We start from the raw sequence: 17,094 nt of genomic DNA on the forward strand, positions 1-17,094 counted from the left end.
GAAACTTGTGACTAACTTTTTCCACCTCACCCTCCTAATATCTCTTAGTCCTTTCTGCAAGAAACAATAGGATGGATACTAGAAGAAATAAACCACTGGCCTCCATGCTTGTTCTATTAGTGGAATGCACAAGCTTTATATTTCAAGCTGCTCTTCATACCAGTCCAGTATTTCAACTTTAGAAAGATGGTAGAGAGCCAGAGTATTGAAAGTAGTGGTATTGCAATTGCAAGGCTTTGCTCTTAAGTCCCAAAGTGATGTTCAGTTATATACAAAAATGGCACTAAGTATTTCTAAGGTTATTTTCTACTGTCATTGTGCAACATGGTCAAAAACACTATACCTCTGGACTAGGCAGGAAGACATTTTCTTGTGGCATGTGGAAAAAAATGCCTAAATAGAAAAAAAAAAATTCAAGATCTCTTACTTTACCTCCATTCTTGTTGCTTCTCCTCCCTTGACAATGGGCACAGTTTTTCCAGCATGTATTCTATATTGCCCAATTGAGTGTCCATTCAAATTGCGAATTGGTTTCACTGTTCAAGAAAACAAAACAAAATACAGTTAAAGGTAAGTTGCTAACAACTGTTTCACATTTCAGTGTCAGTGACTTTTAGGACACAAAGACTGACCTTGATAAACTGAAAAAAAGGTCTGAAATAATTCAAATGAACTTAGTAAAGAAGAGTAAGTGCAAAGTCCTGCACTTGGGATAGAACAACTGCCTGCACAAATACAGAACGTGGATGCCTGGCTAGCCTACAGTATTGCAGAGGACCTGTGGGGGTTAGGGTGAGAGGAGGGTATAGCAGACCATAAGCTGAATTTGAGGCAACAGTGTGTTCTTGCTGCAAAAAGGCAATAAATAGCATGTTGGGCTGTATTAACAAGAGTGTCAGCTGCAAATCAAGGAAAGCAATTCTTCCACTCTTTTCAGCAATGATGAACCTCACCTAGAATAATGTGTCCAGTTTTGGGAACTGGAACAGATTACGCTAAGGCTGTTAAAATCTTCCAAGGATAGAGATTTCAAGGGCAAGATAAACCAAGGATTGACCACTACAGCCTGCAGAACCATTTGATCCAGCCCACAGATGTGGGATTTTGGCAGTATTTGCCAGCAGGGACAACTGGCAGGCACTTTGCCTATGCCACCTTGGGGACAAGTGATGGTGGCTGGATCCTAGCACCCGCCTACCCATCTCCAACCCAAGCAGACAGTCAGTCATTCTGGCCTGCAGCCTAAAAAGGTTGCCGACCACTGGGACAGCCAAACACATGTCTAGGTTGGTTTAAATAGGAACAATCCTACTTTAAGCAAAAGATAGGACAAGAGCTCCCAAGATCCTTTGCAGTGATACTGCTGCACTTCCATGAAGACCTACAAATATTAGCAAGAGTGAAGAGAAAACTACTCAGTTTCTTGTATATATTTCAGCTAAGCAAGATATTATCATACTGTATATATTGTGCTATGGCTTTATTAACAATGAGAAGGCAGGGTAGATTTGCATCTCATAGACTGACTAAATCAGAGATGGATAGCATGAGATTTCTTGAGCCCAAGATCACTTCATCAGATGCTATTAAAGGACATGCACTGACCAGTGCACCAGAGTAATCTGAATACCCCTAAATCAGCCTTTATGAAAACAATTTAGAACATTAAGCAGCAAGTACTAAAATTATTTTCTGTGAATTTTGCAAACTAGAATTGCAAATGGCTGTTCCTACTTTAAGCCTCACTGGCCGTGTTGAAAGAAGCATGGCCATGTGGTATGTGGCACTGTAGACATCTCTGTGGCACCACATACTGCACATTCAGCTGTTCTTCACGCTGCAAGGGATATCTAGTGGTCAAAAAACCCATGGAGGAAAAAAAAAAGCAGAGTGGTGCATACAGGGGCAGTGTGCGCTGCTCAAAACTGAAACCTGGCTGGCTGGAGCCACACTCCAACTGCCGATCAGGCTCTGTGGACCTAGATTGCTCCTGCTGCAGCCCTGGGAGGCCCCCAGGACCCCAAGTAAAGCTCCTGGGGCCAGCCTAGTGCTGGCCTCAGCCTCCCCTACCCCAACTGGGGTAATTTGCCATGCGCCAAAGGGCACATGGTACAGGCATTCCCAGGGACAAAAGCAGCAGCACAAGGTGTGCTGCTGATAGTTGTCCCCAGGGAACCAAATGTCCACATGTGTGGACACGGCCACTGAGTATAATAAAAAGGTAGATGTGATAATCTATTGGCTGTCTGCCAAAGATATGAGAAAGTTTGAAAAAGGATGGAGAAGTTTTCAAAAAAAGAGTAACATTCCTTAAAGTTTAAGTAAACTAGTCCAAGATGTATGCATCTACAAATTATGTGCATCAGGCTTCTGTTAGTGCAAAGAAAGATCATGTCAATGGCTAGGAGTAAATCAATGGCTAGGAGTAAAGTAGGAATTGAAGACACACACCTCCCCTCCCAGACTATTCTTCTTACGTACTTTAGGAAGAGAAAACTTGCCTTGATATGTTTTGCCATCAATTTCAACCTCATATGACTCCATGACCTCTTGGATAGCCTCACCAACATCACAGAGACGAACATCTATTCCAGCACACTGAAATAAAAGATATATATATATATATATGAACAGAAATAGAATGCAACAGAACATATACATATATATTCTATTATATTATATTCTGTCATATTATATAAACAGAAAAGTTTAAAAACCTATTGTGTAAAGGACCTGTATTTTATATGTATGAAGAATTCAGCAAAAATTATTTGTAATAGATAGCATACCTTTATTCCAGTATTGGTGGCATCTTTTACAGCTTGTAATAGTTTGTCATATTTTGGATTAAATGTGACTGTAAAAGCACAGTCTATAATACGGCCTGAAATTAGCAGAAGAAATGAATTTGAAACAATTTTTGCATTCAATAAAACAAATCAAAGTATTTTTGTAATTTACAAGTGAAAACTAACCACTAATGTGTGTTCCAAAATCTATTTTGCAGATGTCATCATATTGCAGCACTGTTGGATCTCCAGCATTGGGAGTGTAGTGGGCTGCACAGTTATTTAGAGAACACCCAGTGGGAAATGCAAGACCTGCACTTAAACCATTCTCTTTTATCAGCTTGCGTGAGCAGTCTTCTAGTTTTTCACTAGGAAAAAACAGTTTCAATTAAAACTCAACATTTACTGAATGCATTTTAAAGTACTTATTACAAGCGGAAGAAAAAAAAAACTTAAAAAAAAAAATTACTAAAACTAAACTTAAAAATATTGGCCTAATCAGTGAAACTAAACTACATAGCAGGATCTCCAGCACTGAAAAGTACACATTTAATAATGTTTTAATTCTACATTTTACTACTTTGTTTGACCATGCCAACGTTTTTAACCAAGTCTGAAAGCATATGCTTAACCTTTTTTTTTCCTGAATAGTTAAGTATAGGTTGTTCATCTCACACTACAAGTTCTAGGTAAGTAAACCTGACTATTTCTAATATACCTACATACAGCAAAAACCTTTTAATCCCAAACTGTTTAAGAAGGTAAACTTAAAAGATTACAGCATTTATTAAGAAAAAAAATTGTTTGTATATGAACAAAAACTGGGATAAAATAAGAACTTATTACACTGGGGTTTCTATAGTCGGTTATAAAGCTACACTGATTTTGTTTATGACTAGTGCAAACCCATATGAAGTCTCAGGGTAATGATGTATATTGCAACTCACACCAGAAGAGCTTACCCTGATTTCTATTCAAGAGGTATTCACTCATAAAAAGTACCCTGGGGAGGGGAAAAAATGTTTGTTTTTGTAGCCAAGTCCCAATAACCTGTAACATAACAGGAAGGAAGGCCTTGTTTTGAGAAAATTGTTTTTTTATAAAAACTAAAGAATTCATCAGGTCAAATAATTCAACACCATGATTTGTGTTTCAGCCAGACAGACAAAAATGAAGGTAGCAGTCCTCCACCCTGCCCAATGGGATATTTTGCCATCTCATCTGGCAAATATAATTTACAGTAAGTTTTGAGACCAAGTTTCTCTCATGTTCCAATATCAAAAGCCAGATTCACAGAGTTTACCACTTGAACACAATCATACCCTTCTATTACCCTGCCCCACAATATTTTAAATTTTAGGACTTTATACAAATTTCTGATCAGTATTGCAATCATCACACACACAACAAAAGTTGGTCTATTTTTAAGTAGCTAAGCTAATGGTCTTTAATTTTAGTCTCATCTGTAAGACAATACTAACCATAACAGCTCTAAGTCTATAGAACATGTCTGAACTCTTATAGAATCACAGGAGAAGGGCTGGGGTTGTGTTTGTGCTCCCTCAAGAAGTAACAGTGAAGTGAAAAAGTGACAGCAGTGAAAAATTGGTGCATGCAAGAATACATGTATGATCCTTCCATGCTGAGGCATATATACAGATGCTTGTTTTGTGCCTCATTTCGCATTTGTAAGACTAGATTCCATCTGTGCTGTTCTTCCATATAGCACTTTGCCCAGTGCTGGCAAGAGTTGAGCAAAAATGCTTTTGCCATGATCACTTTCACTTGCTGCCTCTCCTAGAACCACTGGGGAAATTACATGCAAGGGTATCAGAAGCACAAATACAAAAAAACTAATAAATATACAACTCAGGTGATAAGGAAAATAAAAAAACTGGAGAGTTTTAATTAGCGCAGCACTTGACAACCACAGTCCCTGAATTTTCAAACATCTTAGAATAAATCAAAAGTTGCTGGCAGTACTTTTCAATAAATCCCACAGTGGTGTTGAAGAATTCTATATCAGGAAAAAAAAAAAAAAAAAGAAATAAGCTAATTTTCTCTGATAAAAAAAATTCCCAGTTTTGGATTAAAAAAAGTAACCCAAAATCCACATTGTTCTGTGATTAAAATGAAACACCATTTGTATATAAATCTATATACAAGTGGTATTTCATTTTAATCATGGAAAAGTGGATTTTGGGTTACTTTTTTTAATCTGAAAAATTGTGACTTTTTTTTTTATCCAAGAAAACTAGGATCCCTGGAAATAAGTGAGGGACACTAGAAAGACCCACCAAAAAGTGCCTTATAGTAAGAGCACCCATGTTTTTCTCAGTACCTTTCTCAAACTATTACAAAAAAAAATTTTAGGACTGTAAAAACAGACAAAGAAAGAGAAAAAATCTTTAGGGCAGAATCTCTCAAGAAAAGGTCTATAGTCTTACCAGATATCTATCATTGTCATCCCAGGTTTGATCCAGCTCATAACATATTTCCTCACTTGTCTGTGTGCCTCTGCAGCCTCCCGAAAATCATTCCACATCTCCTCACTGGCTTGATCTAGTGCTTTCTTTTCTTCGCTTGTAGTTCTCCAAGCAGCTGTTCGCCTTTGAAGTAAATATGAAGTATAAGCATTGAACCCAAAGAGTAATAACACATACACACACCACCAGCTGCCATCAGCACAAAATTTACTACAAGTTTCATCTAAAGATATAAGCCTAGTGTACACAAGGGCTCAGTCATGGTGTAAAATACAGGTTCCAGGAACCGGACCACAAGCTTCCTTGACCCAATCACTGGGGATGCTGACACAATAGGAGAGGGAGCTGCCAGTTGCCCGAGAGAGAGTCAAGGATTTTACTACGGTCTTACCACTGCTTCCCAGGAGCATTCCTGATTGAATCTGAGCATCCACAGAATAGACACAGATCTCTGGCTGGCCACTTAGTTGACAGAGAAGTGAGAGGAGTCAGCTTTCTCCTTCCTTGCAGCCTTTTCTACCATGCTTCACTAGAGATGGTTGAACAGTAGGGCACAGAGGCCCAGTGGTAGAGAAAGGAAATAACCTTTGCATATACCCTGAGCATGCAAAGATTTTAAGCTACTGTTGTCTTCAAGTCTGTCTGCTTCTATAGAAGAGGCAATAACAATAGCAGATTTCTGAGAGGTGAAGATGAATTTCTGCTGTCAGTGAGTGACAGATTTGTTCTGCCCCCAATTTTGCATCAAGCAAAGAACTACTGTGAGAGATTTTAGGGTCCTTGCTATGACTAAAGAACTGATAAGCAGGAGTCCACACTGTATTTGCACCCAATACCACCTTCCAAAAAAAAAAAAAAAAAAAAATAAAAATTATCTTTTACAAGTCAAGAAAATAAAATGCTTCAATCAAGCTATACTCCAAAAGAGTTCCCCCACCTGAAGTCAATTGGACGTGCACATATAACTTAAGTACATTTAAAGCCCTCGTCTCCCACTCTAAGAGAGAGAACCTAACTTCTGACTCCCATTAAAAAAAATCCGTGTGCATGAGTATGCAATACCTTTGTTAGTTGTTGAAAATCAGATTAACTTTCCACAATTAATAAATAATTTTGTTTCTAAATTATAATGATTTTATGATATTTAGAGAAAGTCTTGAATAAAAATATAATTGTAGCCCCATATCATACAAGCACAAAACCTAACTTTAATTAAATAATTAGTCTCACTGAAGTGAATTGGATAATATACTTCAAGTAAAGTTATAACTGCTTTAGTATTTGCAGGATTGGGGTCTACAATACTGTCACATACAAAAAAGAAAATACTGTAATATTCCTAATGAAGTAAGATCTATCAATAATTGTATTTTATAATAAAAACCCTTATAGATTCCTTACATATTTTATTCTGAAGCTAAAGTGGCACAAATTTTCAAATTGGTTTTACAAAGATTCAATATAATAAAAACTGCTCCATCCTGCATTCAGATTAACATGTGTGTAAATTCAGAGTAACATATTTTAGCATGCCTTCCTGAAGTCAGGAAAAAATACTGTATTTAAGATGTTTACATACTCTTTGCAAAACTCAACTTTAGTTTGAAGGCACATGGATTTGAAATAAAGACAAAAAATTCAGACAACTAAGAAAAATCCACGTTTAAAAAAATCAAATAAACAAAAAATCCTCTATTATTATACTGTCCAAACAAAACTCATTTTTGCTAGACTCCTGCTCCCCACAAGGTCCTGAATAATTTTTTCTGGTGTTTTACTTAACATGTTAGACAAAGCATATGATGTTTCTAGGTTAAAATGAGAAAATCCAATACAAAAACATTTAAATTAATTTAAATATTGTGTAAGTGCAACTTATCTTCATCTGACAATGTTTTACATAATGTAGAGTATTCACCATCTTTCAGTTTGCTTTACAGATCTGGCAGTCAGCTGCAATCAGGCTCTCTACTACTTGTATCTTGTTCTAATAAGGGACACTGGTCTCACAAAAAGGGCTGGAGAAGCTCATATGCACTCTTCCCCCTCCCAGTCTCCATCAGTATTTTAACAGCAACAGCAAAAATAAAACTGAAGTGGTCAGCAAGCACGTGTACATCACGCATTTTGCTCGGTGGCACTCTCCCATGTAGACAGAGGCCTATAAACATAATAGAAAGACCACTAAACAAAACAAACAAACAAAAAGCCCAAACATCTTTAAATGCAATTTTTAATGGTGCTCTAAAAAATATATATTTTTACTACCTATTTAGAAAAATTCAAGTTAACAAATGTCTGTTTAAAATACCATATTAAAGTGTTGCTGCTACTCCTGCTCCCAATGAAATCAGGAGAGAAAAAAATCCACTGACTTGACTGGGAACAGGCCCATGATCAAAATTTAATTTTGTTTCATCGTTTATAAAATGGAATAATTACCTGCTATAGGAAATGTTCTGACACGCACTTTTAACGCTTCAAAGCAGATTTAAGTTCAGCTAATTGCTTAAGTCAAAAATGCTAGCTCAGCACTCAAATGTTAAACTAATCTAAATATGGAGTTGCAGCAAAACTTCAACAGGGTTGCTGAAACAAAATTATATAAAGCAGCTATTTCTAGTTCTTTAAAAACCACATTCCTGTTGATGACAATGTTTCTGGTAAAGAAAAAAGGTGCACCTCTAAAATAGCTCTTAAAAAAGGTTGCATTTAAAATCAATTATGAAGAAAACATTAAAATATGTATTCATTAACTTTTCTGTACTTGGCAGTATTTCTCAACTTAAATGTAAAAAAGATGCATGATCTCTTAATAAAAGTTAGAGAAGTGCTTGAAATGTTTATGGCCTAAATTCTTTACTACACATTACCTATGCAGGGTCACTCAGTAGAAAAAGTTTTCTATTTAAAAGGCTGAATTCCTGAGCAACAGAAAGGTCACTTCTCCCAGGTCACCCGTTCATGTGTTAGGTATGTCTTACAGAAGTCACACTGAAATACTAACAATTTATCTGAACAAAACAATCATATATACGAATACATTTGAATATGCTTCTGATGAAGGCTCCTCAAAATTTATCTCATAAAAGGTGAACTTGAAGATAACTATGAAGGGTGTGTGTTTGACTCTTCTAGTTAAGAAAAGGGATCTATACATATTGGAAACCCAGGGTTTCTTCACCTTGTTAATCTACCTGACTTAGAAACATTAAGAGTACAGTTCCTATGGAGAACATTTTTTTATAATACAAAAAGAAATAAAATCCTATCCAAATATAACACTGGTGTGATGTGATGCTTACAGAAAATTCATTAGTCAATCTTATAGGGTATAGTGAACTCATATTCATGACCATGCTACTTGTTATATTCTTTATTAGAAATATTCTATACATAGTCCATATAAATGCCTCTAAAAAATCCTAGCTTTTTATTAAAAAAACCTGTTTTTTAAAAAAAAGCTACTTTTCCACCCATACAATATGAAATGCAAATCTTTCAGAAGTGAATGACATATGCGAAATATTCAATTTTTAGTAACTTCAGAAGATACACTTTTGTCTTGGTTGAAACAAAACTATTTTTATTAACTCACAGGAAGTCCTAATGCCTTTAAAGGTCTTTTCACACTTTTGATTCAAGGCAGAATCAGAAGTAGGACTGTTCACCACATTTCAAAGATAAATACATAAATACCCCAAACACTCAAGGTGCTTGCAAAACCTTATTATTGCAGGTCATTAAAAAAATTGTAAAAACAAAGAATCTCAAGTGACAAGAGGTGCGCATCCCAGCCCAAGAAGATTATTAGGAATTTTTTGCCTATTCCGTTAACACTGCAAAAGGCTTCTATCAATCGTAATAGATTTACATGATCCTGAAGATACAAGGTAAACAGCATGTCATCCAGCAGGCAAATCAGGGGCCCGCCCACATCCCCAGGAGGGCTGCGGGGACTGTGCCAGACTGCTCCCAGGGGTGCTGGCCCCTTATCTGCCTGCTGGATCACAGGAGGCTAGTTCAGCCGCCTGGTGCCAGAGGGAGCCAGGGCCACACCTAGGGGAGGGCGAATCGGGGGGGGGGGGGGGGGGGGGGGGGGGACTGCCCCAGGCTCTGCAAAGTAGCAGTGGTGACTGCTGCTGCCACCACCAGCATCGCAACCCATCCCACCGCTTGCTACCGCCCCCCCACCCCCGCCGCTGCCACCAATGGTGACCTACTAGCACACACCAAAGCTACAGCAGAAAAAGAGATCAGGATTTTATAGCTGGATTAAGTCAAAGCAACAGAATTTCTCCTGACCCAAGTACAGCCCTGCCCCCCACCCCCCCAAACCAGGAAGAGCTTGGTGCTGCCCCCAGCCCCAGCAGCAGTCCACCCTCACCCTGCACACAGATCCAGGGGGCATATGTCCCCCATGCCTGCCTGAAGAGTGTGCACGGCAGCAGAGCCACTGTCCAGACGAGCCGCTTATAGCTCCATCCTGCGCCCCCGCTCCAGCTGGGCAGTCCCTGCCCCACTCCCTCCCTCACTGCGAGGACTTCAATCTGCACTGCACCCCCCCAACATCCCTTCCCTCCAACAGACTTACCAGCCAGACACTGCTCTCCAAGCTGCTGGGCTGGCTGTGTGCATGCCAAGGCTGTGTGCATGCACACAGCATTTACTGACAATATTATCAGCCACAGCAGCCAAAAAAAGACGACTGCCGATAACGCCAATTTTCCTTTTATCAGTGTTGATACGATACAGACCAATGGGTGCACCTCTAATATTTATAAATGACATATTCTGCTTCCAAACAACATGACTCATACTGAAAAAAGCCTATGCCTCACTCAGGTGCTGGACAGTGTTAGTAGACCAAATTCAGGACCATTTCAGTAAGGGGGTCCCATGACAGCCAGTTTTATAAACAAACAAACAACCACACAGCTGTTTTTATAAATAAACCGATTCTTAGGACTTTTTCATATATACTAGTGCCTCATGCTACAGGTTCTAATTCGCCCCAAGTCTCTCAGTCACCTAACATGTTGTCAACTAATACCAAGCACCCACTTCTGATTAGCAGAAGCAATATTGAAAATTAATCAATCAGGAAGGTGGGGGGAAGAAGGAGGTGGAAGACAAAACTAAAACTTAAATCTCTAAAGACTAGGAAATACACAATTAAGGTACATTGTTCCCCCACACATTCAGGGATGAAACATGATAGATCAGTCATGCCTACAGAGTTCTGGCTGAAGCAAGGACAGAAGTCTTAGATGTATGTGTGCATGGTGGGTCCAAGCTGGGATACCACTCAGGCTAAGCTAAAAGACCAACTTTTTATATGCTGATAGCTTCTAAAAGCCAATGACTTAATGGGATGGGGCAAGAGTGATGTGGAAGTTGTGGCAGAAGACTACATATTGCAGAAGACTGGAGTGGGGTCTAGGAAATGCAAGATAGTCTCCTATCACATGTTTAAAGTTATTATAATCACCATTCAATATAACTGTGAGGATGCTGGGACCCAGGCCATGCTTATGATTCGTCTCACCAACCCTGTTAGCAACTACATACTCCACAAATATTTCAGTGCAGGACCATAATCCCTATTCCACTATAGGAAAGGGTACAAGGTGAGAAAGGAGAACTCAGAAATCATGTAATAGCCTTTACCCAGCCATACCATCTCACCTGAAAAATCTAGCTACAACTACACAAACAATCACTAACTCCAAAAAGCCCACATTTCTTTCATTACAAACCCCCCAAAACAAAACAAAAACAGAAACAAATTTAGCATAAGGAAAGGTTAAAGAAATGCTAATAATTTAATAAGGCAGTAACTGACAAGGTACTGTGCATTAGTCTTCCAAGAGAAGAAATGGGAAAAAAGTTATCACTTAAACCATGAAAAATTATAAATACATAACACATCTATCTGTTCTGGGAGGCAAAGGTGGACAGTTAAATGCCTTTACGGATCATAGATTCATAGACTGTAAAGTCGGAAGGAACCTCAGAAGGTCATCGGGTCCAGCCCCCTGCACTAAGCAGGAAAGATAACTGGGGGTCAGGTGACCCTAGCAAAGCAACTGTCTAGTCTCCTCTTGAAGATTTCATAGTTGGTAGGGTTGGAAGGGACCTGAGCAGATCATCAAGTCCACCCCCCTGCAGAGGCAGGAAAGAGTCATGACCCCGGGGGCCAGGTGTTCATCCAGCCTCCTCTTAAAGACCCCCAGGGTAGGAGCCAGCACCACTTCTCTTGGAAGTTGGTTCCAGATCCTAGCCGCCCTGACAGTGAAGTAGCGCCTCCTGATATCCAGTCAGAATCTACCCTCTGCCAGCTTGTGACCGTTATTTCTTGTCACTCCTGGGAGTGCTCAGGAGAACAGGGACTCTCCCAATGCCTGGTGGTCCCCCCCCCGACCAGTTTGTAAATGGCCACTAGATCCCCCCTCAGCCTTCTCTCGTGGAGACTGAACAGGTTCAGGTCCCTTAGCCTCTCCTCGTAAGGCCTGCCCTGCTGACTCCTGATCATGTGAGTGGGCCCTCCTCTGGACCCTCTCCATGCTGTCCACATCCCTCCTGAAGTGCAGCGCCCAGAACTGGACGCGGTACTCCAACTGTGGTCTAACTAGTGTCGCATAGACGGGGAGGATCACTTCCTTGGACCTGCTTGAGATGCATCTGTGAATGCATGACAAGGTATGGTTGGTCTTCCTGACTGCATCCCCACGCTGTCAGCCCATGTTCATATTGGCATCAATAATGACTCCAAGATCCTTTTCTGCCTCTGCACTGAGAAGGGAGTTCCCCAGCGTGTAGGTCTGCTGCTAGTTCTTCCTCCCCAAGTGCAGTACCCTGTACTTGTCAGTGATGAAACCCATCCTATTCTCATTTGCCCAACCCTGTAGCCTGTCCAGATCCAATTGCAGCCTATTCCTCCCTTCTAGCATGCCCACTTCACCCCACATCTAAGTGTCATCTGCAAATTTGAACAGGGTGCTTTTTACCCCCTCGTCCAAGTCGCTGATGTTGAACAGCGTGGGCCCAAGCACTGGGCCCTGGGGGACCCCACTGCCCACATCCCTCCAGGTCAAATAAGACCCATCCACCACCACTCTCTGGGTACAGCCCTCCAGCCAGTTAGTGACCCATCTGACTGTGTAGGCATCAACACCAGTCTCCTAGTTTTTTAATGAGAATGGGGTGAGAGACTATGTCGAAGGCCTTCCTAAAGTCGAGAAAGACTATATCCACCGCAACACCTGCATCCAGGGATTTGGTGACCTGGTCATAGAAGGCCACCAGGTTGGTCTGACAGGACCTGCCTCTAATGAACCCATGCTGGTTGCCCCTAAGCATAGACTCCCCTGCTGGTCCCTCGTGGACATGCACCAGGATAATTTTCTCAAAAAGTTTCCCCAGGACTGAGGTTAAACTAACGGGCCTATAGTTTCCTGGGTCCTCCTTCCTCCCCTTTTGAAAACAGGAACCACACCCTTTTCCAGTCCCCCGGCACATTGCCAGAGCACCATGAGTAGGTGATTGCACCACCTCTGAAGGGAGCTTATTCCACAGTCTGAGCACCCTGACTGTAAAGAAGTTTTTCCTAATGTTGAGCCTGAATCGATCTTGCAGGAGTTTGTGGCCATTACTCCTGGTTTTTCCCTCGGGTGCCCTGGTGAACAGTTGCTCACCGAGCCCTTGGTGTACTCCCCGAGTATAGTGGTAAGCTATTACACCAGGTCCCCTCTCAGCCTTCTTTTCCTCAGGCTGAAAAGTCCCAGATCCTTCAGCCTTTCCTCGTATGGCTTGCTTTTTAAGACTGATCATACGGGTGGCTCTTCTTTCAACTCTCTCAAGGTTGTCCACATCCATGTTAAAGTATGGTGCCCAGAACTGGACACAGTACTCCAGCTGTGGTCTCACCAGTGCTGAGTAGAGTGGAAGAATCACCTCCTTGGTTTTGCTGGAGATGCCAGAGTATTATCTGCCCTACTGGCTATAGCATCGCACTGACGGCTCATATTCATACTGTGGTCTATTATTTCCCCCAGGTCCCTTTCATTCGTGGTGCTAGTCAGTTTAGTGACACCAAGCCTGTAGGTGTGTGGGGAGTTGTTTGTCCCAAGGTGGAACACTTTACATTTCTTGACATTGAACTTCATCAGGTTCCAATCCAGCCAACTTGCTAGCCTATCTAGGTCCGCCCGTATCTGTAGTCTACCTTCAAGCGTGACCACACTCCCCATAACTTGGTGTTGTCCGTGAACTTGGCCACTGATCTCTTCACCCCCACATTCAAATAGTTAACAAAAATGTTAAAAAGTACTGGACCGAGCACTGACCCCTGCGGGACACCGCTACACACTTCTCACCAGTATGACACAGATCTGTTCACAATGACGCTCTGGGGTCTATCCTGCAGCCAGTTTCTCACCCACCTGTCTCAGATCATTTACAAAAAAAGTTCCAATGCTCAAAAATGTCATCATAAACCACACATACAGATATATATATCTATCTAGCTATCAAATATCCATTTTTGAACATGGCAATACTTATTGAAAATGTCCAAACACTAAGGTTCTCTGCCCTCAAGATCTTATTTGCTTTCTCTGAGTCTTCAGGCTTAGTCTCACTGAAGTTTCAAACCTTCACAAAGCAAGAAAATGTTTTCCTATTTGGGACAGGATGAATCGCTTTTTCTGTTATACAAAGGGAACATGACTACTGATAAATTTTTTATATTCTTGCTGACAAAAATATATGCAATTGAAACAAACTTGCCTGGGGGAGAGAAAAATCCAAGTTTAGGTGGAGCTGTTCTGAGGACGGACAGATAGCCTCCATTAAATAAAAAAGTTTTGTATTTTGATTTAACACACATCTTAAGCAAACACTATCAACTTGAAATCTAAATCAGTACCAAAAGATGCAACTCCTTTTCATTCAGGGGGCCATGAGATCTCTTATAAAGTGTTGCTGTTTTATAGTTACATCTTCTGTTTCCAGTTTTTTCTCCTCTAGGTCTTAGTCGTATGCTACAACAGACTCATGGGCAAACACGGAAAATGACTAAACAAAATGCTGCTAATAGCATAAAATGAACACTGTGAAAGATATTTTCTACAATTTCTTGCAACCCTTCAGTTACAAGCCTAAGATTACTGTAACAACACCATGAAAAAAAGTACAATTTTTGTACTGGACAAGCCATTTAGGACATTGCTAATGACACAAGGACTACTTAGTAAACAATGTTTTCAACAAATTTACTCGTGTTCTTGCTGAATACATTTACTGATTTGTCACCTAATCTACAACACTATTTCTACTCCTTTAGATTATAAGAAAAATGTAGTACTCAAGACAAGGGCTTTACATCAAATCGGTGCAAGTATTTGTATAAATATTAGCTACATTCTCTGCACCTAAAAACCTGCTCCTGAGCATGCCTAGAGACAGTAAGTTAGAGACTGGCATTTGAGTTCAAATATTTTCCTTCCTCATAAGTCATCCAGCTTCAGTCTTAACCAAGTTCCACACTTAGCTATGCTACTAAGAAAAACATCACAAAAACCACACTGGGCATTTCAGTTATTTTAGTTTTTTCATAGAATCCAAATGAAAAGCAAACTATGCAAATACTTGAATAAAACAGAAACCCAGCCCTGTCAGGTCATGACTTAATGCATAACGAGATATACAAAGAAAACCTCGTCTGTGCAAAAAAGACAATTTGACATAAATACTTGAACTGAAGAACAAATTTTACCCCGATTCCAATCCAGGGCAGCTTATTTTCAGGACAAACTGCTCATCTATGCACAGTATGCTTTCGCCTCAAGTTTTCCTGTCTCAGTGCAATTCTGGTAATGTAACTATGGTCTCAGATAAAATGATATGCAAGAGAAAATGTATTGCCTAAACTTCTGCACAGTAATTTGCTAGCTAATTCCATAAAAAAATTCCATAAAAATGATAACTAACATCTTTGTTCACGAACTGCCTTAAAGGTTAGACAAGAAAAGTGTCAAGGAAATAAAGGCCAACTTTACTGAACTGATAATGTGCAGCGTTCAACTTTTTTTGGTTAACAACATTAATTCTTTTTTTTTTTTGTAATGTTTTAGAAACTCAACAACAAAACTTACCCATCTTGTGTTGGTGGATATTCACATTCTTCTCCCTTTGGAAAAATGTTGCTGGGAAACAAATCACATATTGGAATAGAAGGTGGATCTGTCTGGACCTTAGCTGTTGAGTAACATTTTTACAGATTTTATATTGCAAACTGTAAACAAAAATCTCAATTGCAACACAAGCAAAAGTAGCAAAGCATATTTAAGAGCTGCCTTCTGTGATCTGGGCTCATTCCTGGGAGACCACATTAAGATGCCCTCAAATAACCTGATTTGGCCAATGCTCAGCGTGGCATTCAGAGGCACCAGAAAGGGGAACATTGAGCCAACACTAGCTAAAGAGTCCCATTTGTGCACTACCTTGACAATATTTCAACTGAACAATACTTGGACAAGTTTAATTTAAAATACAAGTGGGCCATGTCCAGACGAATGCAGCCATGCAGTATGTGGCAAGACCCATCTGCAGCACCACACACAGCACATTCAGGTGTTTCCCACGCTACTACCTTGCAGCGCTGGAGGGGGGGGAGGAAAGGGGGAAGATCCCAGGGTCAAAAAAACCTGCACAGAAAACAAGCAATGCAGTGTATGTGGAGGCAACATGCACCACCTAAAACCAGAGCTTGGCCTGCTGGAGCCAAGCTCTGGCTTCCAGAGCAATTCGACTACAGCTTCCCTGGCACCCAGCTAAGAGTGCTAAGGCCAGCAACTCTGGCCCCAGCCTCCCCCTACCCCACCCAGAGTATCCTGCTGCACAGCAGAGGGTGTGTGGCATTGGCATTCCCCAAGGCCAACTAGCAGCACCACAAGGTGTGCCACTGCTAGTTACTCCAGGGGAACCTAAAGTCCACACTCATCTAGACATGGCCATAAAGTCCATCTTTATTCCTGCATTTGATACCTACGTCCTTTCTTCTTCTTTTTCTTCTTCTTCTTCTTTCCTGCCGCTCCATCTCCTTCACCCTCTCCATCTGTAACAGAAAAAAAGTTTATAAGCATACTGGCAAAAAGCCCTGTGCAGAGTAGTGTGGATATGACTACTATCCTAAAGTCTTAAAGATAAATTACACTGACAGTCCTTGTAAACTATGCCATAAACAAACTAGGAATTTTGATACAGGTATAAAAATGAATCTAGAATCAATGCTATTTCTACCTCTGCAGCCTGTAATTTGATGACAACCACAATTTAGACTAGGTACAGACATTAAAAAAGCTCAAGGCAGAATCGATTCAAGTTACACCATTTTCTGTAAGCAGCATAGTTTAAACTTGTAGCGAACAGAACACATATTTGCCTTTTGGTGGGAAGGCAGGGGTGGGGCAAATCTTAGATGGGGTTCTACCATTTTCAAACCAGTCTGTGTTCACTGAACTTTTGTTCTCTTATGGGTACAGACCAGTTTCCAATCCCTTATACTGATAAGGATATGTCTGTACCTGGCCTTAAACACAAGTTATAAGGCTCATGGATTCTACAAATCTAACAGGTGTGAAAGGAGCCACCAAACCATCAGCAACTGTAGATCCTTCCCTACTCTAGATGGAGACATAAGAAAAGGTTTCTAAAAGCACTACAGCTAGAAGAAGCTCCCTGAACATTCATTTTAAGTTGGTGGCATATTTAAATTACAAATAAGAAAAAGCAGCCTATGAGAAATATTCAAGAAA

At 40.4% G+C, this 17,094-nt stretch overlaps 1 protein-coding gene across 1 annotated transcript in view; it reads right to left on the minus strand.

Moving 5' to 3' along the window:
• The window catches only part of METAP2 (methionyl aminopeptidase 2), a 28,225-nt gene that overhangs the window by 5,753 nt on the left and 5,378 nt on the right, over nt 1–17,094 (minus strand). Inside the window, exons 3-9 of the mRNA XM_006268143.4 lie at nt 16,329–16,394; nt 15,433–15,535; nt 5,237–5,398; nt 2,976–3,157; nt 2,790–2,884; nt 2,502–2,598; nt 433–536 (exon numbers count right to left, since the gene is read on the minus strand). Of these exons, the coding sequence (XP_006268205.1) occupies nt 433–536; nt 2,502–2,598; nt 2,790–2,884; nt 2,976–3,157; nt 5,237–5,398; nt 15,433–15,535; nt 16,329–16,394 (809 nt within the window). The remainder of the gene's footprint in view (nt 1–432; nt 537–2,501; nt 2,599–2,789; nt 2,885–2,975; nt 3,158–5,236; nt 5,399–15,432; nt 15,536–16,328; nt 16,395–17,094) is intronic.

This window comes from Alligator mississippiensis, chromosome 4 (assembly GCF_030867095.1).
Source record: "Alligator mississippiensis isolate rAllMis1 chromosome 4, rAllMis1, whole genome shotgun sequence".
In the NCBI taxonomy this organism is placed as follows: domain Eukaryota; kingdom Metazoa; phylum Chordata; order Crocodylia; family Alligatoridae; genus Alligator; species Alligator mississippiensis.